We start from the raw sequence: 25,681 nt of genomic DNA, 5'->3' as shown, positions 1-25,681 counted from the left end.
CAAGGTTGGTGCCTTGAGAAGATAGGGTTGGTGCCCTAGACGTCAGACCCTCACAAAAGTCCAAGTTGGTTCTTGGCAACAAGTTGGAGCCTAAGAGATTGAATATTGGTGTCTTCATTTAGGGTTGGAGCCCTATATACATTGTACTTGATTTATTGTGAAAAAGAAATTAATAAAAGCATTTATTCTTGTTGTTCATTTTGTGTTCTAAATATAAGTGATCTAACTGGTAAAAGTAACAACTGAAAAGAAATATTGATTCACCCCACTCTCAATATTTCCAACAATTGGTATTAGAGCCAGTACCTTCACTCAAAGCCTAACAACTTGAAGTTTGATCATTAGAACACAAATGGAAAAGCCAAGGAAGAAAGTCTCCAAGCCTCCTAAAGATGTGTCTCCCTCAACCACCGAAATTGAATTCAATCAATTTGTGAAGGCTCCATTACTCAATGGAAACTTTGATATATGGGAGGCAAGAATCAGGAATTTCTTAAAGACTCAAGGCATTGAAGTCTGGAAATTGGTGACTGCTAATAGCATGATGGATGGAAAATCCAAGGAACATAATAAAAAAGCAATGAAAGCAATCTTGAATGGGCTACCTAATTCTATGAAGGCCAATTTTGAAAAATGTTCGTCAGCAAAAGGCATATGGGATAATCTTCATGATCTTCACTCAAAAGGAGCATTGACAATGATCTCTAGTCAAGAAAATGATGGAAAACAAGAAGGAAGTCTAGAGTTGATTAAGGAAGCTGGAGATAAGAGTGATGACATCAATGCTAAAGAAGACCTAGAAGATGAAGCAAATGAAGAAGATTTTGAAGAAGATCTCCTCACTAAGATTATGGATGCCATGGAAGAGATTAACAATTTGAGAAGGGAAAACGAGGAACTTAAGAAGAAAGCGCGATTTGGTGACCAGGACAAGACAAGGAAGGAAGTTGACCTTGTCAAGCTTCAAGTACAAGAAAGAGATGAGGAGCTCACCAATATTAAGAAAGAATTTCATCAAAACAAGAGAAATCATCATAAAGAAGTCATATCCATGACAAATCAATTGGATAAAGCAAAGAAACGGGAAGATATCTTGTCAATCCACCTTGAACAAAGGCACAAGAGCTTGAAAAAACTTGAAGTAGAGATTGGTCAATACAAGGAAGAGGTCTCCTCCCTTAGATCTCAGCTAGAAGAACTAATGAAACAAGCACAAGGAACTGAGGAGGTGATGGAAGCTTTGACATTCATAGAAGGACAAGTTCATGAAGCATAAAAAGAGAGGAACACCACTAGAAGAAAAGGATGATGACATTACCAAGTTGAGATTAGAAATCACTTCTCTTAAGGCCCAATCATGTGAAGCAACCAAGATGAAGGAAGAAATGGAGATCATTCTATCAAAGAAGGATGAAGAATGCAAGAAAATGAAGGAAGATATTATCTTTCTTAAAAAGGAAGTTGACTTGATGAATAAGAACTTGAAAAGTTCTCAAACCCTATATGACATCCTAAGTCATTAAAGGTCTCCCCTCGATAAATCATTTCTTAGCTATGCAGGTGAATCCTTAAGCAATAATGATAATGCTTCAAACAACAAAGATGTGAGGAAGCCTGGAAGAAATGTTGATGCTCCTAGCAAAGGCAAGAGTCAAGTTGACATTGGAAGAAATACTACTCCAAGAAGAAATGCATATGGTGTCAAGGATGAAAGAAGCAATGGTTGTCATCAAGGGATCCCAAGGCAAGAAGTCTTTAGAAGTACATCAAGGAAACCTTCTTCTCCCAGGTATCAAAGTATATTTCTTGATTATTGCTATTCTTGTACAAACTTTGGGCACATGGAAAAAGATTGTAGGGCATATCACAAAGATAAATTTAATGGTCCCTGTCAATCTATGAGAAGCAATTTTGCAAGAATTCATGATTTTTTATACATGAAAAACATAGAGTGCTTCAAGTGTCATAACATTGGACATATGGCACGTGATTGTAACTTGAATTGGGCCCCTACACAAGCAAGAACCATACCAGAGAAAAAGGTTACACAAGTATGGAGAAGGAAGCAAATACAATCTGGAAGTCTCTTGAACTCTCCAGCCAACAACACATGTTGTTGACTTGATGATGTCATCCTCGATATTCCAAGTATTTGATGGGGAGACTCTGCCAAAAAGAAGACCATGCATACAGTTAGGGGGAGCTTATGATGATTAGGCATTCTTGCAGAAGCTATTTGTGAATGGACCCTATGAAATCCTTGATGAGCAACATGGACATTCATTCTTTGATAGATCATCTCTCAGGAACTTTCCATTGAAGAACATGATCCCTTATTCATCCATGAACTACTATTGAAGATATTTTCCACTTGATCACTAAGCATGTAATCTTCATGAGCTAGAGGAGGTCGTGCAGATAGGGGGAGTTGGTTCATCACATAAAGAAATGCAAACACATCTATTATGGACCACATTGCCAGAAAGAAGAGAATCTTGATAGGGGGAGAAATATATATATCATGGAGAACTATCATTGATGAAGAGAATACGATAAAGCAGCATGTCAATAAGCAGCTTGATAGGGGGAGTACTTGGGCACCCCAGTTTCCATTGATGTCAAAGGGGGAGAGAATGCTAAAAGGGGGAGAGTATTGCCATCAATGACAAAAGGGGAGATTATTGGATAAGGTTATCATTGATGTCAATATGATGTCATGTCCAACATCGTTGAAGCTAACCCTATGTTCCATTGACGATGACAAACGCTAGAATCACTTAAGTCAATATGATGTTAAACCATTAATGAACTTAACCCCAGGGAAATTAATATAGTTAAAGATAAAGGAAACCCTAACCTTAGATGTTGTGAATTTATGTCAAACACTCGCTGAAGATGTTAAAGATACCCTAAATGCATATATGAAACTCTAGATTCATATGCTACATGCATGAAAAATACTAAATGCATATGAAGCCTTACACACATAAATGATGCCCAACTAACCTTGCAAATGAAGAACATTTAAGGAACAATTTTGGAAGGCCCCTATAAAAGAATTAATGAATTTAAGGCAACCAAGAACATGAAGAGGGCACAAACATAATGACATGAAGACACAGACATGAATTGTGAAGACAATTAATGAAGGAATCATCCATGAAGAGGAAGCCCATCTATGAAAGAATGTTGTTATCCTATATTTCTGCACTCATAAATATCAGTCACATTAAAAAATACGTTTTTCTACCTTAGAGGCAGAATTCTTCCATGAGACCTAGACCATCTTAAAGAGCATAATTTTTCCTTTCCAACGAACTATGACATGTCTCGAAATTCCAAGCGGTTGGAAAGTTATTGATTTTTCAAGTTAAGGTATAATTTCTGGACAGAAAGCTGACCTGAACGTGTAAATTCAAGTCCGCATACCTTTATGACGTGACCATTCAATTCATGAATGAAATGTGTACATATAGAAATCGTAGACCTCATTTCTAATCATCAGTTTCGGTGATCATCTTAGAGAAGAAGCACAGAAGGCTGAGGAGGATGTTATTGAATACAATTTGGGAAAATACTCTCTATGATTGGGCTTTCTCCATTATAGCAGTGGACAAGTGTGAGAACAATTTCCTATGGGTGTAGAACTCAAACCTCTTTTTCAGGACTCAGACTTGTTGATCTGCAACTTGTTTTTGTTGGGTGATCATTCAAGCTACATACTTCGGACTCCCTGCCTATGGAGAATTGTTTTGGCGCTCAGACCATATTACATCACCTCAAACCTTGTGAACAGTCAACATTTCAAGTTGTGGAACAGTGGAACCAGAACCTTGTAACAGTTCAGAGACCTGTGGTGTCATCACAACTCAGACATCCTACCTTGGACCTGTGATAAGTGTGGTAAGAATATCTGCGAGGGCTCAGATTGGAAAGAGAATCACAGTATTATAGTAGGACAAGTCTCTTATTACAACTCAATTTTAGTAAACTGTCATCACCTCAACTATGTGGCAAGAGGACTACACTTCAGACAATTCCCTGTGGGCAGTATCATTTTGAAGCTTGAGACTAAAGAAGGTATGAACAACAGACTTGTAAAACCTTGGATTAGTATATGAAAGCTCAAGTGTCTGTGGAAGGCTCGGGATATTCTACAAGAGACTCAGATATGTGGTGTGTAGACTCCCACTTATCTACAGTGGATAGTTTTTTGTGATTGCATATCCAAACTTGAACTTGTGGAGGATCAAACCCATTTTGTGGAGCAATACAGATATTTGGGAACATTCCTTTGGTCAAATATGAAACAGGTTTTTAAACAACTTTGTTGAACATTTGTTGAAGCGGAATTGAAGGCTTCTTGAAGCATATTCGGAGCATCTCTGGTACCATTGAAAACCCACAATAATCTCTTTGTGGACTGGTGACCTGAGTGTGGATTTGAAAGCACATTTGGTTTTGTGCAAGAGAGGTTCTTGGGGCAGTCTATTGTAGGTACTTGATTGAAATCCCTATGGAGTGATCTTAAGAGAAGATGATTGGCCAATCTTGTGGTCAAATTTGAAGAGCCTGGTTGAGGAACTGTAATGGCGCAGACCTTGAGTTTAAACAAGCATGAAATACTCTTAAAGGAGCATCGCTTTGGAGCATATTGAATATTCTTAAACATACAACCTTGGCCTATTGAAGACATCTTGTTAAGAAGCTTTAACTGATCTTGAAGGCACCCTTGGAGATGACGATACATTGAAGCCGTCATGAGGTGACCTTGAAGAAGTTTTGTTTGGGTAGCATGAAGAGCAATGGTGACACCTTCATGTGAAGAACAAGGTTATCATTGATGATGTTGCGTGGAGACTAAAGTTAAGGCATTGCTGAAGATTGACAAGGCTCAGTGAAGACGACCTTGGGAGCCATGAAGTACAACTAAACATATCTTGGCGAAGTGAAGCTGAGGGTTGGAGCCCAAGAGGTTGGAGCCTCGAAAAGACAAGGTTGGTGCCTTGGAGGATAGGGTTGGAGCCCTAGAGGATCGGTGTCCTCAAGAAACCAGGTCGGAGTCTATACCAGAGAAGGGTTGGTGTCGTAGGGGTTAGAGCCTCTAAACACAAGGTTAGTGCCTTGAGAAGATAGGGTTGGTTCCCTAGAGGTCGAAGCCTCACAAAAGTCCAAGTTGGTGCTTGGCAATAGGCTGGAGCCTGGGAGATTGAAGATTGGTGTCTTCATCTAGGGTTGGAGCCCTATATACATTGTACTTGATTTATTGTGAAAAATAAATTAATAAAAGCATTTATTCTTATTGTTCATTTTGTGTTCTAAATATAAGTGATCTACCTAGTATATGTAACAATTGAAAAGAAATACTGATTCACCCCCCTCTCAGTATTTCCAACAATAGTAACCATCAAATGATGAAAATTAGCCATATTAATGCTCATATGTCTTATGAAGTTTGCAGGGGATGAGAATGGACAAATATATGGTAATGAAGGTAATGATGAATGAGGAATAAAGGGAAAATGACCTTTGAAATCATGTAAGAATAGGGGCCCAACATTTCCCTTACACTAGATATTTTGCATATCCTCATGCAAACAAGAGAGGTAGTTAATAACCACAAAATTAAAGTAAATTGATCCATATATCCTCATTTATTTGGATTTAAGTATTTTGATCAATGCCTTATTATATAAATCTAATAGTTTAGCTTCCTTATGCCATTTCTTCGGAAACCGAAATGACTTATGAGATGACATTTTTTTTGTTGTCTTTGTATAGCTAAAAAGTGTTGTGGTGCTATTTATGAGCCCACAACGAAAAGAAGTTTGCATAGTATGGGAAACACACAATAGAGGAAGTGTTATTGTAAGTTTTAAACATTTACAGTAAGAAATGCATACGCATATTCTTTATGAATAAAAAAAGTAAAAACTAACAATTACACATAATACTCAGATATTTACTCTAGAAACCCATAACCATGAAAACCAACAAAATGTTTAGAGTATTACTTCTATGTTTCTTCATCATTTACAATACAATATATAGGATTTTATAACATCCAAAATCCTTAATCCAATGTCGCAGATTAGATTAAACCTTAATTCCTTAATGAAAATTAGAAAACCATGGGATAAAAAAACACCAAAACATAGGGCTTAAACATACCAATAAATTTTTGTTAGTTCCTATGCCCTAGAACCCCCAAACAAAGAGGTCCAAATTTCCCTTCCTTTCTCCCATATCAACATACATCACATGGGGTTAGTCGCTCAAATAATATAACACATACCCAAGAATTCTAAGGAAATGTGTAGTTCCCAACCATTACCAAATAAAGGGGTTGAAACCCAGTGATTAAACAAGTAACTTGAAAGTTTCCAAAATATAGGAACCCAAATAAGGCCAAACCAATGAGCAAGGATCATGATAAAGGGTACAAAGGCAAAAGGGACCTTGTCTAAAAGTATTAGACATTAGGTGGTTAGGCCTTGTCCATGCTCCTAAGGTAAAAAGGATGACTCAAAATGAAAAGATACTAACACAAATGATTTGTCACAAGGAAGAGTGAAAGGAAGGAGTATATTGTCATCCATAAGAAGATCATATATGGTCAATGTATCATAAATACTCCCTACACCCACATATAAAAGTGTGCAGGCATAAAGAGTGTAAAGTGAAAAATTCATAGAGTACACCATACTTAATAGTGTCATCTTAGGAACAATGCAAGTAATAACTCCCTATCCATGCTTAAGTTCACCACCTGTATATTCAATTAAATGAAGTAATATGAAGCTAAACCATTAAGTATACAACTCATTGTTGTCATGACCACACATCCAATGAATAATCATAGCGCATGATGAGAAGTATTATGAAAATATTGTCCAATGTCCTTTTGTATGGTGTCTAATTCCTTCTCTAATACACAATTTTGAATGTGAAAAGAAAAATAGGCATAAAGTTGCATTAACAAAAGGTATACTTTTTATTAAAAAGTGATGAATATCTTTATCTAGATAATCATGTATTTCTTTCTTCATTAATAGAGAAAGAATATTTAAAATGACAAATAATAGTTTCTTAGAATTCATTACCACAATGTCTCTAATTAGAAGAAATGCTCATCTCATCTTACTTCAATAGTATATTTAATTAATACAAAAATGTTATATTTTTAAAAAATATAATAACTAGAATTTTTCATTTTATTCATTAGAATATTCTAAATATCTAATTTTCAAATTACTTATTTTTCATATAAAATTTTGAAATCTTTTTCAAATAATTTTATTCTCATATCACTCTTTTCTTTTTTTTTAATATCCTACTTAATTTTGATTAATATTCAAAAAAATAAAATTTACCACTAATATTCTTTGTAAGATATTGTTTATGGTTAACTTTATCGATCAAAAATCAATATCCAGAATTAACCATTACCCCAAAACCATAAATATAAGCTAATAAGGAACACACATACATACTACGAAACTAGATAACAAACATAAAATAAATAAACAGAAGTCAGGAAAACTACGAAACTAGATAACAAACATAAAATAAATAAACAGAAGTCAGGAAAACTGGATAATGGATCAAGAAAAATCATTCGTCAACAAAAATTATACATATCACTCATATGGTAAAATACACCTTTAAAGGCTATAAACTTGAAAATCCAACAATATTATTCATACCTAAATTTTTTTAAGCACTATCAACTAGAAAATATAATTTTATATTTTCATAGCGTAGTGGGAGAATTTTATATTTTCATAGTGTCAGTGGAAACAATCCTATCGCGTCTCATTTAAAGGAGACCACGTTTAATTTGTGAGCTTCGAATATACCTTCTTTATCGTCAATATTTTAATTTAGAAGACCACCGCTGTCTGTCAGTATTTCAATGTAATTGCTTCTCATTTATTTATTTTTATTTAAAATTCATAAATATATAACACAACTAAGATACCTTTCATATTTACACTCCACCATAAACTAAAGCCTTACAACGAAGACGGTACTGCCCACCGCTTCATTTTTGGTCATTAAAGTCTCTCGAGGAAAAATAAAACGTTCGGGCAGAACGATATTCCAGGACACCCCCCTTCATCTCCACCTTGACCTCGTTCTCCTCCTCCTGTGGGTTGTAAGTGTCAGTCGGGATTAATAAACGAGTGCTATTCCCGAAATGTGGCACCTCCCCCATTTCTATATTACAACACCCTCGCAGGTCTACCTCCCAAGGTTCTGCCAACCCACTAAGCCCTTCTATTTTTCCCAACGCACCGCAACCCCTCAAAGTCAGACGCTCTACTGTTGCTGGCAATGAACCGACCTTTACCAAATCATTACAACACATGATGCGGAGGGTATGAAGGTTGATGCACACACCTTCAGGAAAGGATACCTCTCTTACCTCTGTGCAGTACAACTCTAACCAGTTGAGCCGAATCAGGCCTTTCTCCGTTGCTCTTCGCTTTCTCTTTCTCCTCGGGGCAGACTCCTCCTTAAATGGCAGTTCCCGCAGCGGACAATCAAGTACTCTTAAACCTTCCAGATTGTTCATCTCCATGAGATCTGGTAACTCTTGTATTCCACATTTTGATATGTCCAACCTCCTCAACTGAGTCAACAGTGCAAATGAATCGGGCAGGCGTTTCAATTCGTGGCATCCATGGAGCAGCAGTACCTCCAAACTCAATAGGCATCCGAACGAAGGTGGCAGCTCTTTCAACAAAGGACTTCCTAAGAACAGATATTTCAAATTGCTTAGCCATGCAGTCTGTGCATTAATGGTCAACTCTTTTAAGTGTGTAGCCAAGAGATTCAACACTTTCAAGGACTTCTGATGTTCCACTTGGGCGGGCAATGTTGCCATTTGGACACATCCTGATAAGCCTAAGAATTGAAGCGTGGTGATGTTTCCAGGTAGTGCAATCGAACACGTGCTACAATGACTCAAATCCAGAAATCTCAGCTGCGATAGATTCCCCAACGATTTCGGAAGCTTCTTCAAACTTTTGCATCCAGACAGATCAATGTCTCGGAGATTTGTTATCTCCCCCAACGATTTCGGAAGCTTCTTCAAACTTTTGCATCCAGACAGATGAATGTCTCGGAGATTTGTTATCTCCCCCAATGATTTCGGAAGCTTCTTCAAACTTTTGCATCCAGACAGATCAATGCCTCGGAGATTTGTTATCTCCCCCAACGATTTCGGAAGCTTCTTCAAACTTTTGCAGCCATTCAACTGAATGGATCGGAGTTCTGTCAAATTTCCCAAGAAATGTGGAAGCTTTTCCAAACTTTCGCAACCGGACAGACGTACTGTTTTGAGATTTGTTAAATTCCCAAATAAATTATTTGGAAGCATCTTCAAACTTCTACATGCTCCCAGATCGATTGACACAAGATTTGTTAAATGCTGAAAGGAATCTGGAAGCGTCTTCAAGCCGGAATCTTGCAGGGTGGTCCTTTGAAGATTCTTTAAATTCCCAAAGGAATCTGGAAGTACCTCCAAACTTTCGCACTTGTCCAGTCTGATTTCTTGGAGATTTGTTAAATCCCCCAAGGAATTTGGAAGTTTTTTCAAACTCTTGCAATTGGATAGATTAATATCCTGGAGATTTGTTAAACACCCCAAGGATTTTGGAAGACGCTTCAATCTGTCGGAGCCAGACAGCATGAGGTGTTGAAGGTTCGTTAAACCTGTGAAGGAATCTGGAAGCTTCTTCAATCTTTTGCAGCCACTGAGTTCAATGCGTAAAAGATTTGTCAAACACCCAAAAGATTCTGGAAGTACCTCCAAACCTTCGCAGCAGTAGAGGGCGATTCTCTGGAGATTTGTTAAATCCCCCAAGGAGTTTGGAAGCCGCTTCAATCTGTTGCAGCCCGACAGATAGAGGTCTTGGAGATTTTCCAGATTCGCAAACGAATTTGGAAGAAGCTCCAAACTCCCGCACCCGTCGAGGGATATTCGTTGGAGATTTGTTAGATCTCCCAAGGATTTTGGAAGCCGCTTCAAACTGTTGCAGTCAGACAGCTGGATGACTTGGAGATTTGTTAAATCCGTGAAGGAATTTGGAAGCTTCTCCATCCTTTGGCAGCCAGAGAGAAGGATGCTTTGGAGATTTGTTAAATTTCCAAATTCCTTCGGAAGAATCCTGAAGCACCCATGAAGCTCTAGATATTTCAAGGAGCGGAGATGAAAGAATTCTTCTGGTAACGTTGGCAACGTTGATAGATCTGCGGGCTCTGGAGAACGAGTTGAATAATTAGAATTCCTGAGGACAATCTTTTCGAGGTGTGTCAGCTTCCCTATTGACTTTGGAAACTCTAAAAGTGGAGCATGAACATACAACTCGCGCAACTGTAGAGGTGCCTGCAATGTTGGACGTTTTAATCATAACATGAGAAAACAGAAGATACACAATTACTCTCATCTACTATTGCTGTATGTTCATCTACATTTACTCACCTGAGAATCACGACGCCATAATTTTTTCAGTTTCGGCCCACTCACTTCTAAAACTTTTAAGTGGTCCATTGGAATCCAGGTAGGCAGCGAAGAGCAGGGACACTCATCCCAGCGGAGCCATACGAGATTTGGCGACCGCACCCTTCTTATTATGCCTTCCACAAATTCCCCTTCACTTTCAAGAAGTTGCAATGTTCTCATTTTGATCGCCGGCTCACTTGAAATTTTGTTCAGCGGTATCTCTGATTTTGTGCGTAATAATGGCTCCTCTTCTGTTATTGTTTCCTCCCACTCGGTAGATATCCTAATTCCACGTACATCTGGTATTACCTGTTCGTTCGTTAAAAGACAGTATTACGACATAGTACCTGGCATATTATTTATTTATTTGCATAAAAAGAACTTGAAAATTGCGGACATGGGTATGAAGTCTTAGATGATTAAATCACTTACAGATGATAATGACTGCTCCTCGAACAGATCATGGACGTCCCCAACCGAACGCCAAAGACGACGGGGCATTGATACTTCCTCAGCAATATTTCTTCCCATGTCCCGCAGGTGATCATGCATTCTAATCCTCTTCACCTTTACACTTACAAACGTTGACATTATGAACAGATTCTCCTCTACAACCTCTATATCTACAAGACATCTGTCTTCTAGAGTTTGAAGCCCTGTGAATCCTCCCCAGATTCTTACCCACGTATCCCTGTCATCTCCTATAGCAAAACAAGCAATATCTAAAAATATTTGCTGTTCCTCTTGATTCAATGAATTATAACTAATTTCAAGGCTTGCCAGGATCTTATCAGGCAATCTATGAAGTTCCTTCAATTTTTCTTCCCAGTAAGGCTGATCTTGCCCACATAAAAGAGCACCAAAAACTTTTAGCGATAAAGGCAAACCGTCGCAGCTTTTTACAAACCTGTCGACAAGGTTTTCAAACCCTGGTCGTGGATGTGGCTGAAAGAAGGCATAGGAGCAGAAAAGCTCTTGGGAATGTGATTTATTGAGGCCCTTTAGGTGATAAATTGATGACTTTCCTATTCCTGCACTTCGAAGGACATGCTTGTCACGGGACGTGACCAAAATCAAGCTCTTGGAATGAAGGACGCCCTTAATTGGCAAAAATGCATCCAATTGATCGGCATCATCTACATCGTCTATTACTATGAGAGCCTGACAAGATGAGAGACATGTTTCAAGTATTCCTATACCTTCTTCCCAATTATCAATTCCCCTACTTATACCTTTCAAGTCTTTAATGAGCTGAGACTGCAGGGAAGGTAGCGACGCCCTAGACGCTTTTTCTCTGACATCAGCTAGAAAGGAGGAGCAGCCATAACCTGATCTCTTAGAGTTGAAGAATTCCTTGGCTAGCGTCGTTTTGCCAACTCCACCCACACCTGCAATCGCCACTACCTTACACTCCATCGGTTGCTGCTCCTGCTGGGATGATACAGTCTTTTCAAAATCTTCAAATTTTTCTGGCAAACCAGTTGCATATTTGGCCACGTGTAACGCTGGTTTTGGAACCTTTGTCAATACCCTTTCCACGACCTTATCCAAGAGATCAGCCTCGTCCCTGAATATGGCATATTCAAAGGGTAAAATTACAAACAGTAACCTGCCTAATTTGTCATGTGGCTATCAATCCATGAAAGAAAAACGAAGACAGGAATTGTAACAGTGTCGAAGATACTCACCCATTACACGCCTCCAACTCAAAGCCGCTGATATATGAAACCTGAGAAAGAGCCTCTCTCCAACCTTGAATTCTTCGGGGGTCGTATCGCCCCTTTTCTTCATGTTTGAGCAGGGCTTGAGCGTACGGTCCATCTTGAGCTGCGTCCGCCCACCGGAGATCGGAAGGTTTAATATTGTAAAATACAGGTAGAATGGTAGCCCCGCGCTTCTCTGAGTCTACCATCAGCCGAAGCTCATCCAGACACCATTTCGAATTCGCATAGTTTTCTGAGAAAATGGCAATCTGGACAGAGGCCACTTGGATAGCCTCTTCGATTTGAGAAAGAATTCTTTTTCCAGCCTCTAACTCTGGCCGGTCAAGAAACACTCGCAATCCATGGGAATTAGTAAGGCGCCGGTAGAGATATCCTGCGAAGGTTTTCTTGACATCGCAGCCGCGGTGATTTATAAATATATGGAAGTAGTTGGGCGCGGATGAATTAGATGCAGAAGTGGAGGCGGTTGTGTTGTGTGCCATTGGAAAAAGAAGAAGAATAGAGGTAAGTAATGATAATAAGCAACCAGATGATGCGCGGGCAGGCAGATCGATAGGAAGTTTGAAGCAGGAGGAATAGTAACAATGAAGCAGATGATGCGCAGGCAGGCAGAGCGATGGGAAGTTTGAAGCACCAAAGTCTTTGAGATGGTAGAAAACAAAAGCAAGGGGTAGTTGTGGCTTGGGATCTTCTCGAACACACCGTGACCTGGAAACCACAAGTCCGTCATTTGCGCGTTGAACTGTGTTATGATGTGTCGGGCCGCGTTGTTTAGGGGCCAGTTTTGTGATGCCGCGTTGTTGAGGGGCCCGCCCGTTTTTGTGATGTGACGTTGCACAATGTGTGATTCACTTGCAAATGCCACGCCTGTGATCGAATACGAAGATCGTCTCGATTTTCCTTGGTTTTCTATACCCTCCAATACCGTGTGATGCGTGAGTACGGTGCCGAACGCCACGTGTCCCGTAGATGAGGACGGAAGATGATGCAGAGGGGCATTCAAAAGAAAAGTGAAAATAATTATCACTTTATTACCGTAGACCATTTAAGCTAATTGATTTCATAAAATATGATAATTAATATTTTTTTATTTTATTTTTAATATAAAATTAAATCATAATTTTAAATTAATTGAAATAAATAAAAACAATCAATATTACATAGTGACTTCCTCTACATCTCTGAATCCAAAAATATGCAGAGGTCCTTATATCTTTGCCCATGATTAATATGCATTATTTATGTTAGGCTTATAAATTTAAGTATTTAAAATAAAATAATTATAAAAATGGATTTATAAAAGAATAATAATAAAAAATAAAATAATACAAATGTTTAAAATCAATATTTATTACTAGTTTAATTAATATTATGGTATTTAAAAAAAAAAAAATGAGATTGGAAAGTTTTTATGAGTTTGAAATTAATTATAAATCAATAAATTTTTATTTGGAATAAGAAAAAAAATTATTTTTTGATATTTTCATTATTTTTATTATTTTATATCGATGTAAAATTTGACACTGTACTATTTGTAAAAAGTCATGGAGAAAGATAAAACAAATCTAAAAAAAATTATAACTTATACTCCCAAAATTAAAAGGAATATACTTCATCCTAGTAATATCTCAGAAACCAAACTAAACATAACATGAAAGAAATATTAATGATTAATATAAAGACATGTTCTAAAATGGTTGATGCCCAAGAATTAGCTGTAGGTTTTGGAACATTTTTGCAACCACTGGATCCATCATCAAAAAATGCATTAAATTCACAAAATACAAGAGGGGGCCAACAATAATATCTACTTTTACCAAAGTCTTGAGAATGGGCTTTGCAGGTATTTGCAAGCCTAGAATTCAGTGTGAACATCAATAAATAGTCTTCAGACATTTCTCTATTAAAAATTATATAAACCCTCATTAAAGCTCTTCTACTATCTTCATTCAAGTTTGTCCTGATGATGGATCCCGATTGGGGTTTGAAACGTTGATAAAAGAAATGGTTAATATTGTGGGTTCTTCGGCTTCTAAATAAAAAAATAGTCTTCGTTTTACGAAATCCTAGATGATCCATTCATTCGTGAAACTCTTAATTTCTTGCAAATGTTAACGACACAAAAATTGGGAGAAGAATTCTACGGAATTATTTAGCAATTGGTCTCAAAAACTAAGGAAGATTTTTGCAAGCCTAAGAATGCACATGTAATTACAGTAGGGGTCAAAGCATGGAGTTGGGTTACAGTTTTTAGCGAAATGAGGGCATGTTTTGCTAAAAAATGGATGCTCGATTGAGCAATTTTAAGCGCTTGATCGAGCAATTTTTAAGTGCTCGATCGAATTGTTGAGGCACTTAAAAATAGTTTGATCGAGTGTTTAAACAAACTCTTGATCAAGCCATTTTCTAACCCGAGTTAACTGCTTGATCGAGCCCCTAAGTCATTTGGTTTACCATTAATACCATTAATAAAAGTTGGTAAGGGTGTTGGTGGGTTAGAATTTTTAATGGCTCAATCGAACCGCTGGTTAATCATGTATGTTGCTCAATTGAGGGTTACTTTAACGCTCGATCGAGCAATTTGAATTTTGAATGGTCAAGTGTTTAAAGCACTTGATCGAGCTCTTGAAGTCTTAAAAATTACAGTGTCAACCTCTTTTATCCAAATTTCTTTTCAACCCCATTCCATACCTTATTGGATTTAGGGTCGAATTTGTCCTTAAGTGGAGGAGTTTATCATGTTGGATTCGAGAAAGAATCCCCTATCCAATATAATATGAATTTGACACTTTGGAATTCATATGATATTTTGCATCTAATTTCTTTTAAACATAACACTAGAATTTGTTTTTGAACACTTTAGGGCTAAATAAAAAATCAATAACATAAAATATACAAACCAAAAAAAATTCAAAAAATACCACTATCTTCATTTACGAGTCCTCTTCAAAAGGGTACTCTTGGTTTTTCAATTTATTTAAAGAATTGAAAAAAATCTTATGTGAACACATGTGTCTCCAAAATGAAATTGAGATATTACTTCGCCAACTTCAAAAAATAGTTAAAAATATACTTTTGCATAAAAAAAAGAAATTAATACAAAAAACTTAGTTGTCTCTGTGTACATCATGCTCATATATATATATATATATATATATATATATATATATATATATATTAAATTACACATTTTAGACTAAGTTATGCTACATGAATACACGCATATCTCTTAAGTTTTCCTAAAATTTGCAAGGGCATATATTGCATTTAATGGAAAATTGAGAGGCTATACGACACTAATTTTTTTTGCAAAAAATATCATTAGGACAACAACATAATTCTAAATTACACATTTTATACTAAGTTATGCTACATGAATACACGCATATCTCTTAAGTTTTCCTAAAATTTGCAAGGGCATATATTGCATTTAATGGAAAATTGAGAGGCTATACGACACTAATTTTTTTTGCAAAAAATATCATTAAGACAACAACATAATTCTCCACATATTGTATTTTTATTCCGAATCAAAATTCACAATGCTTATATGAATTTTGACGGGAGAAATTCAATAAAAGAGGAAAAACTTGAAATTTCATCTCCACATTTGGCGCAAAAGTGTAACCCATCTTCATGCTTTCACCCATAGATAAGAAGACAAGTATGAGTGATTTCAGGATGGTCCAAGATGTCATCGATGTAGTTCCAACAAATAACAAGAATTGTGTCACCATCAACATGAAAGGAGGCGCCTATAAGCCCGAGCAAAGATTACGTTCTATTACCAACTCACTCTATCATGGATTTTATGTTAGCAAATTCATCACAAGATCGATGTTTTTGGTTCGAAATCTACCATTATCAGGTGCAAATCCCCTCTGAATCAACCTTGTTCATTTTTGCAAACTGTACTTGGCTGTATGTTATTCTATATGGCCAATTTATTCTAGGTGATCTATATGCAAAATGCATGGAAATAGAGTAATTTGATTAAGTTTGTTTGTTTTCAATGAATAAGGAACTATGTAAATTGGGTGGTGCCTTATATAAAATTGAAGTTAATTAAAATAAAATTGAAGTTAATTAAAATAAAACTGAAGTTAATTAAAATAAAACAAATAGGAGAAAACAACAATTACTTGATTCCTATTGTTAAATTATACATGCTGTTAGAGCAACTAAGAGTCTACAAAATATAGAATTCCTTACACAATTCAACACAAGAAATGGTCACCAAAAGAGTACTTTATAAATCTATATATATGAAAGTGTGGTTTCACAATGGTAAATACATTTCCAATAAGTTAATGCAACAATAATTTGAATAATCATTAACCTCTAGCAATGGCCAATGCATTTGTGATATTAAAATAGTCATGACTTGTAATGGTTAATGCATCTAATTTTGTATTCATAGAAATAATATAAATATGGTCTTATTAATGCATGGGACTTTGCATTTTCAACCATAAATAATCAAGCTTTTATAATTGTATGTATGCATGTGAACTATGAATGAAAAGACATGATTTTATAATTTTTAAGGATTTATTTAATGCATGTGAAAGAGAGGATGAATAAGCATGTTTTTATAATTTATACACATGTGAAATATGGGAAAAATAGACACACACTTATAAATGTTTGCACTTGTATTATATTTTGGGAATAAAGATAAAAGTATTACCTGTATTTTATTGCAATGGTAATAATAAGACTGGTTCTGTAGTAAAAGAAAAAAGTAGAATATTACACATGGTTTTGCAACAAGAAGAATGACCAGAAAGCAATATCATGGTTTTGCAAATATATTTCCAATGCATTAAAAATATAGTTTTGCATATAATATTTAAGGTATTGTATGTATTAAATAGTTATGGTTATTCATGTAAAAGTAAGAGATTAGTTATGGAGATGACTTTTACTTTTACATGTGCAAGAAAGTGTTTTCTTGAAAAGAGGTATAATGCATAGAAGATTATTAATGATTCTAACATAGAAATGTGAACCAATAAAGATTGAATATGCGATCAAAAAGGTCATAATTTTTTGGGTTTTGATATTCATGATGTTAGGGTTTATTGATGATAGTGTTGTAGAAAAGAATCATGACCTTCACAAAAAAATGTAGCATTTCTAAACTAAACACTTTTCCAACAATCAAAAGATAGATTTTAACTAATACTATGGAAAATAATGAGGCCATTATACATAACTAATGCTACATGTAGAGTGAAAGATCATCAATGTAGTCTATAAGAGGTAACTTACTGCATGAAACAACCATGCCATGAAGACATTGTACACGAAGAACTGTTAAGTAATGTGGTTGAGAAACATGACATCTTGTTTAATGTAACTTCTAGTTAATAATGCTTGAATTAAATATTATGCTCCTTTTATAAAAAATCAACAATGAACAAGGGATAGAATCCCTTGTTGAAGCCCTAAGAGATAGCTCAATTGGTCGAGTTCATGTTGCTAAGTACCTTGCCAATTGAGAGGTCACAGGGTCAAATCTCCTTGCCCCCCTTAGGGTTAGGCCCGACTAGATAAGCCGGTGGGTATATCCCTTTGAGTGGATGTAGCAGCCACTAGGTGACGTGAAAAATAGTTGAAAAAAGAATCCATTGTTTCCATCGAGTGAGGGGTGAACTCCCTCACGAAATGTTTAATAAAATAAATGTTTGTTGGTTTTTCCCTTCGGGGTTTCGAGGGTATATCGGTGTCCATTTATGTGTTTGTTTAACTTGATGATATTGCTACCTTGCATGATGTTGAAAATTATATCATTCAATGTGTTATTAACAAGCCTGATTAAATGAACAATGTCAATGATGCAAAGTTGCAGTAGAAAGCATTATGTTAACAAGTTGTATTAATGGTTATTAATTTATGTGATTTACTATTCCTTTTATAAGGTTAATTTCCTTAAGGATCATGACTATATCATTTGATTATTAGTTAAGTATTATGGGATAAGTCATTTGGAAAATTACATGCTAGTAAAACTGGTAAAATTTTCTAACTCTATGTATTTTGTACGAAGTATATTGAGGGATGTTACAATCCTATCCTCCACATATAAGCAATCATTTCCCAAATTGAGAGCACAACTATGACAAGTACACAATGTAAAAGAACAAGTTAAATAACATGGAAGGCAAGAGACTTCTTAAACATGCTTTAAAGTCTGGCTAACACCATCCTTCGAATCAAGAGGGGGTGGTGTGACGATTTGAGTCTTGGCTCAACCCTTAGATAATAAAGGAAGGGATCATTTTGCAAAGTAAGGATAGAATTAAAAATAGTATCACATCAAACTTTAAGTAGAAAATGGTGCAATAAAAAATTGGAGGGAGAAAGAAAATTACGATATTATAAGGAGGTTATCAGCCTCACTTTAGAGAATCAAAAGTATATCTTTGTTCTAAAGAGTGTAAAAAATAAAATTAATCTTGTTAAAATAAGAACTTATTCTAATGAACTCCATAATAAAACTAGGCATTGGTCAATTCTTGGAAATCATTCGGATGAAAGGGTTTGTTACCTTTATGACACTGAAAGGGTGGAAGATAAAAAACACTTTCTCCTAGAATGTCTTTCATATATTAAGTTTAGATTCCAATTTCAAAATATGTGTCACATGGTCCATCTAGGGTAGCTCAAGTGGTAGTGGCTATGGAAATGAAGTCTCACTGAACCAGAAGTCTTGGGTTCAAATATTGTGCTACCCTCCCCTTGTAGAGAGGTGAATAATGGGCATGTAAACATGAAAATTAGAGAGTCCTACCAAGCTTACCAAAAAAAATTATGTGTCACGTGACCAACCTTCCTAACCGTTTAACTCAATGAAACTATGGTGATATTGGAACACTTCTCTTAATTTTTTTCAAGAACATAAATTAAATTCTAAAAAGTTTCAAGTAATCCCTTACTTTCTTAAGGTCTAATAGACCAATCTGGTCTCAGTGGACAATAATCATCATCATCGTCATAATTATTAATTTTAAGTTAAATTTTATTAATAAAAAAATATTTTACAAAAGATAATTTTAATCATGATGATTTATGTCCATTCAAATCATAATTGATTTATCATACCTTTAAAAATGCTAAATATTACTTACTCCTTTAGGGTATTTATTTCCATGCTCAAAAAGTAGTAAGACAAGGGTTCTAATATTATCATAGTTTTGATGAATTAGGAGGCTAAGATGTTCAATATTGTAACAAATATTTCAAAATTGAGTTCTATTTTGGGTGTATGTAGGGCACTGTAGTAGAATGTGGCTTTCCTATTCAACCCTCTTAGTGTCACAAAGATTATAAATTATTGCATTCCATAATGTTTTGGTAATGTCCAATGCCTAGTTTCACTATGTAGCTGTTAGGGTCCCACCCTAACCCCCTTATTTATGTAATAGGATCGAGTCATAGTTATAATTAAGTAAAGAGTCAATAAAGCCCATATTAATAATTGTAAGTGGTTAACCTGCATTTAATGAAGGGACCACAGTTAGTTGCAAATGGGCCATGGTATTAGATAGATGGTATTAATAAGAACCATGGTATTACCCCATGGTATTGCATGTATGAATCCTATTTAAAGGATAGAGACTCCCCTCGAGGAGCATCCTGTCTTATTTTGTAATTGAGCTCAGCTCTATTGGAGGTTGCCCCCTCGAAGAGGCAAGTGAACATTACTTTCTGAATAATAAAATACTTGCTGTTATTTCTCATTATTCTACGTACAGGGTATATTTCTTCGCATATTTGGTATTTTGGTATCGTCTTGCAGGTTAAGAGCATAACAAGTGGTATCAGAGCGCTTTCTAGGGTCGGTGGGATCTCCAATTTTTAGCAATTTTTTTTTTTTTTGGCTAGAGATGTGTTCCGGCGTCTTTAAACCACAGAATCTATCATGCAGTGCATAAACCTGTGGATTTGAGGCATGCATGCAAGAAATACAAGAGGTGGTCACGCTTATTGGACTCCCTTGTAACCCCTGTGGGTACCCCTTCGAGTAGTAGCGCATTAGACAGAACCGCTCACGGACTGTCTTCCAAGTACCCTCTGGGTATATCGAAAGCCCCCTAGCTCCCTTGAAACCTTTCCATAGATAAACCATCGGTCGTCTTGCTGCTACAGTACACCGGAACAACACTCGGAGAGATTACTCGCGCGTATGATAGGGTAGTCGGGTTGTACAACTAAGGGTACGGTTGATCCTCCTTGGTTAGTGCCCTAAAAAATTGGGCCAAGTACTACTGTTAGACCCTTATCTATATTGCGATCTGTAGCACTTGACACTACTGGAGACCATAGTTCCCTTCTATATCTTTGGATCATGCATAATCTTTGCCAGATCAGATCTCGCAAGTGGGGTTTTGTCGCAGCAGCAACAATCAGTTCCATCGTTCAGATCTATCAGATCAACCATTCAGATCTATTAGATCCATCAAATCCATAGCAATCAGTTTCATCGTTCAGATCTATCAAATCATCCATTTAGATCTCTCAGATCCGCCATCCAGATCTGAATAGTTGTGTGGGTTCCTATACCCGGGCGTGATTTTCGCAGGACTTTTGGCAGCATTGACATTTTTGGGATTCGGCTACTGCAATATTCCTAAGCAAGGAGTGAAAATCTGTTCGGAGTAAAAAAAAAAAAAAAATCTGAGACCCCTCCTGGGGCGCTTATTGGTGACTTAGCCCATAAGAAACCAGACAACGAGCTGAGCAAGGTGGTACCATTCAATTGTTGGTGCCAAAAAAATCGGGCGGTCCCAAATTTCAATTACATCGGATTGGTGCATGGTACAAACTAGAACTCAAGCTATGGCGAATGAGAGGATCGACAAAATTGAATCAACATTGAACAAGGTCGTGTTGTAGCTGCAAAACTTAAATGCAATACTCTCTAAGGGCAAGGTGTAGGCACGCGAGGAGGCATATATTGGCAATGAAAATAGTGAGGGTGAGTTTAGCTAGTCTCTTCACCTCTTTGGCACCCACCAACAATCCCATCCACGACCACCCAAGCTGGACATGTATAAATTTGATGGCTCTCACCCAGCTGCATGGATAGCACAAATGGAGCAATATTTCACACTGAATTACATCCTGGATAATGCGACTCAGGTTAGTGTGGGTGTCATGTAATTGGACAATGAAAGATGGCAATGGTGGCAATGTCATCAACGTTGCTATGGAAGGCCCTTGACTTGGGAGACATTCAAAAAAGCTGTTATGGATTGCTTTGACCATGAATCTGACTTTTTGGGTCATCTCACTAAGCTCCGATAGACAGGAACAGTGAACGAATATATTACTACCTTTGAAGCATTAGCTTTCCACACTGGAGGTCTACACGATGAGTTCTACGTGGAATGTTTTGTCAGTGGTCTCAAAGAAGCCATACAAACCCACGTCTAACTGCACCACCCTAGCTCATGGATGCATGCTTCCAGGATAGCTCGTGAAGTCGAACGTGCATTAGTGGTCTAGTCCAATCGCCCAAATTTCATTGCCAAGGGTCACCCCCCTCAGGCTCAAAGCACTACCCAAACACTCAAGGTTTAAAAGATGTCACCAGCAGAAATGGTGGAAAGAAGAAAGCAAGGATTATGTTACTACTGTGATGATAAATACTCCCCCGGGCACAAATGCAAGGAGCCCAAATTCTTTCAAATTGATGCTACTGATCACAATTCATCAGAGGAAGCCCCACCACTTGAGGAACCGGAGGAGGAAGAAGAGGATAACCAGCAGGACAATGTACCTGAAGAACCAGTTACCTTGCTGCATGCTTTGACAGGAATTTCTTCGCCCCAAACTCTCAAAATCAGAGGTTTTATTAAGCAACGCCTAGTATTAGTCTTGATTGATAGTGGAAGTACACATAATTTTGTCCATCAAAGAGTCGTGGAAGCAGTGCATTGTTTTGTTCGAGCAGTTTCTAACTTCTAGGTCAAAATGGCTGATGGGGGGACAATGAAATGTGAAGGCCGCTGTGAAAATGTCAAACTTCAAATGGGGGATTATCAGTTAAAGACACACATGTTTGCCATACACATGGGAGGGTGTGACATTGTCCTCGGTGCCGAATGGCTACGCACACTTGGCCCAATCACAATGGATTTCCAAGAGTTATATATGAGCTTTAAGCAGAACAACCACACACATACCCTCCATGGACTCTAGGTGGGAGATCCCTCTGTCATCAGCTCACATCGGATGGAAAAATTGTTAAAAAAGGGCCACCATGGAGTTATAGCTCAGTTCAATTCCATCCAGGCCTTCGATCCCAATTCTCTTCATATTCATCCTGAGATGCAACAAATCTTAAACAACCATCTACGAGTCTTTGACAAGCCTCATGAGCTTCCACCCTCGAGAGGGGAACATGATCATAGCATTACTTTGGTCCCAGGGGGCCCAACCACCAAATGTGCACCCATATAGATATCCATTCGCCCAAAAGAATGAAATAGAAAAAATAATCAAGGAACTCTTGGAAGCAGGCATCATTCGTCCTAGCATTAGTCCTTATTCATCACCAGTGGTCATGGTGCTCAAGAAAGATGGTAAATGGCGTATGTGTCCAGACTTCACGGCCCTTAATAAGTTGACAGTCAAAGACAAATTTCCCATCCTAGTTGTCAATGATTTGCTGGATGAACTAAATGGGGCTCAATTCTTTACTAAGCTCGACCTTCGCTCGGGCTACCACCAAATTCGCATGAAAGAAGTAAACATTCCAAAGACTGCTTTCCGAACTCATGAAGGCCATTATGAGTTCTTGGTCATGCCATTTGGTCTTTGTAATGCCCCATCCACTTTTCATAGCCTTATGAACCACCTACTCAAACCATATCTCAGAAAATTTGTCCTTGTTTTCTTTGATGACATCCTCATCTGCAGTTGCACTTGGGCCACACATCTTCAACACGTAGATCTGCTCTTGCAACTGTTCCGCAAGCATAAATTATTTGTCAAGATGTCCAAGTGCTCTTTTGGCATGGAAGAAGTTGAGCATTTGGGCCACATTGTGGGTCGTGAAGGTGTCAGGGTGGACCCCAAAAAGATCCAGGTAGTGCAGGATTGGCCTCAACCTAAGACCTTGAAGAGCCTGAGAGGATTTTTGGGTCTCACAGGCTACTATCGCAAATTTGTCCGCAATTATGGTCGCATTGCTAGGCCACTCACTCAACTCCTCAAGAAAAATTCATTCCTCTGGAATGATGAAGCACAACAGGCCTTTACAACTCTCAAACATGCCATGTGTTCCACTCCAGTCTTAGCACTATCCGACTTCACCAAATCTTTTGTGATTGAATGTGATGCTTCGGGTACGGGTATTAGGGCAGTCTTAATGCAAGAAGGTTGACCCTTGGCTTTCACGAGCCAACAACTAAGTGGGAAGAATCTGGGACAATATACCTATGAAAAGGAGATGATGGCCATCTTACATGCAGTAGATACCTGGCGACCATACTTATTGGGGAGACGTTTCCAAATCCGCACAGACCATCAAAGCCTTAAATATTTTTTGGAGCAACACCTATCCTCACCACAACAAAATAAATAGCTTGCCAATAGGATATGATTATGAGATAATTTACAAGAAAGGGCACGAAGATATAGTAGCAGATGCGTTATCCCGCCAATTTGAGGAGGAAAGTACCCTACTTGCAATTTCCCTTCCCATTCCAAAATGGATTGAAGAAGCTTGCAAGGAATGGTTTTCACATCCCTTCGCTACAAGGACAGAGTCATAATATCACCAACATCCACCCTCAAAAGCCGCATTTTGGCAGAGTTGCACTCATCTCCCACTGCAGGACATTCAGGCTTTCAGAAGACATATGCTCGCACTCGAAGATCATTTTTTTGGACATGCATGAAAAAGGACATTCTTACTTTTGTAGCTGAACGCGACGTCTCTCAATGCCACAAAGGAGAAATAGTCAAATCCCCAGGCACATTAGAGCCATTGCCCATCCAGGCCTCAATTTGGACGGAGGTTTCTATGGATTTCATTACAGGTCTTCCAAAGTCAAGAAACAAGTCAGTCATCATGGTGGTTGTGGACATAATTTTTAAGTATGCTCATTTTTGCGCCCTACCCCACCCTTTTACACTGACTTTAGTCGCTCAATCTTTCATGGATCGGATCTTCAAATTGCATGGCATGCCCACTTCCATTGTGTCTAATCGTGACCCGATCTTCACCAGTAACTTTTGGCAGGAACTCTTCAGGCTACAAGGTACCCAACTACAACTCAGTACTTCCTATCATCCACAAACTGATGGTCAAACTGAAGCAGTCAACAAATGTCTGGAGACCTACCTTAGGTGTTTCACTTCAGAAAAGCAACATCTTTGGGTACAGTGGTTACCTCTAGCCGAATGGTGGTATAACACCAACTATCATGCCACCACCAAAATGACTCCATATGAAGCAGTTTATGGTCAACTCCCTCCTTCCCCTACTTCTTATATCAAGGGATGCTCGAAGGTACAAGTAGTGGATCAACTCCTATAGAACCACACAACCATGTTGGCCCACCTTAGAGAGAATCTTCATCAAGCTCAAAACCGCATGAAGCAACAGGTAGATCAACATCGCTCAGAACGCCAATTTCAAGAAGGGGATCAGGTATTTTTGAGGCTGCAACCATATAAGAAAACATCACTCAAGGATAAGGGTTGTCAGAAACTATCTCCAAAATTCTACGGACCGTATCAAGTACTTCAGCGCATTGGAGAAGTTGCCTACAAGCTAGCTTTGCCACCCACTGCAAAAATCCATCTAGTCTTCCATGTCTCATGCCTCAAGAAAGTGATTGGGAACAATTGCAGAATTCAAACCAGTCTACCTGAACTAGATGAAGAAGGGTCAATCTGGCTCCAACCTGAACAGGTTCTTGACACACAAGAACGGCACCTGCGTGGCTGCATGATCAAGGAAGTCCTTGTCAAGTGGAAAGGCACCTCTCCGGAAGATGCAACCTGGGAACCAGCCACTATTCTTCAACAGTTTCTGCAGCTTCAGCCTTGAGGACAGGGCTATTCTTATGGGGGAGGGCATGTTAGGGTTCCACCCTAACCCCCTTATTTATGTAATAGGATCGAGTCATAGTTATAGTTAAGTAAAGAGTCAATAAAGCCCATATTAATAATTGTAAGTGGTTAACCCGCATTTAATGAAGGGACCACAGTTAGTTGCAAATGGGCCATGGTATTAATAAGAACCATGGTATTGGCCCATGGTATTGCATGTATGAATCCTATATAAAGGATAGAGACTCCCCTCGAGGAGCATCGTGTCTTATTTTGTAATTGAGCTCAGCTCTATTGGAGGTCGCCCCCTCGAAGAGGCAAGTGAACATTACTTTCTAAATAATAATATTCTTGCTGTTATTTCTCATTGTTCTAT

The 25,681-nt window shown here is 37.7% G+C and overlaps 1 protein-coding gene across 1 annotated transcript; it reads right to left on the bottom strand.

The window, feature by feature from the left end:
• Positions 1-7,906: 7,906 nt before the first annotated feature.
• Positions 7,907-12,907, bottom strand: LOC149216278 (uncharacterized). The gene is made up of 4 exons (XM_089392762.1): positions 12,199-12,907; positions 10,943-12,077; positions 10,490-10,819; positions 7,907-10,393 (listed from the first exon to the last, which is right to left on the bottom strand). Exons 1-4 carry the CDS (start codon positions 12,714-12,716, stop codon positions 8,045-8,047), a joined length of 4,332 nt encoding a protein of 1,443 aa, XP_089248888.1. The 5' UTR covers positions 12,717-12,907; the 3' UTR covers positions 7,907-8,044.
• Between the last annotated feature and the right edge of the window lie 12,774 nt (positions 12,908-25,681).

Source organism: Pinus tabuliformis, chromosome 1_1, assembly GCF_031772625.1.
Source record: "Pinus tabuliformis cultivar Carrire ecotype Pingquan chromosome 1_1, CPIR1, whole genome shotgun sequence".
NCBI lineage: Eukaryota > Viridiplantae > Streptophyta > Pinopsida > Pinales > Pinaceae > Pinus > Pinus tabuliformis.
Note: the sequence above shows the minus strand (reverse complement) of the source record. Positions and strands in the feature narration are given on the sequence as shown.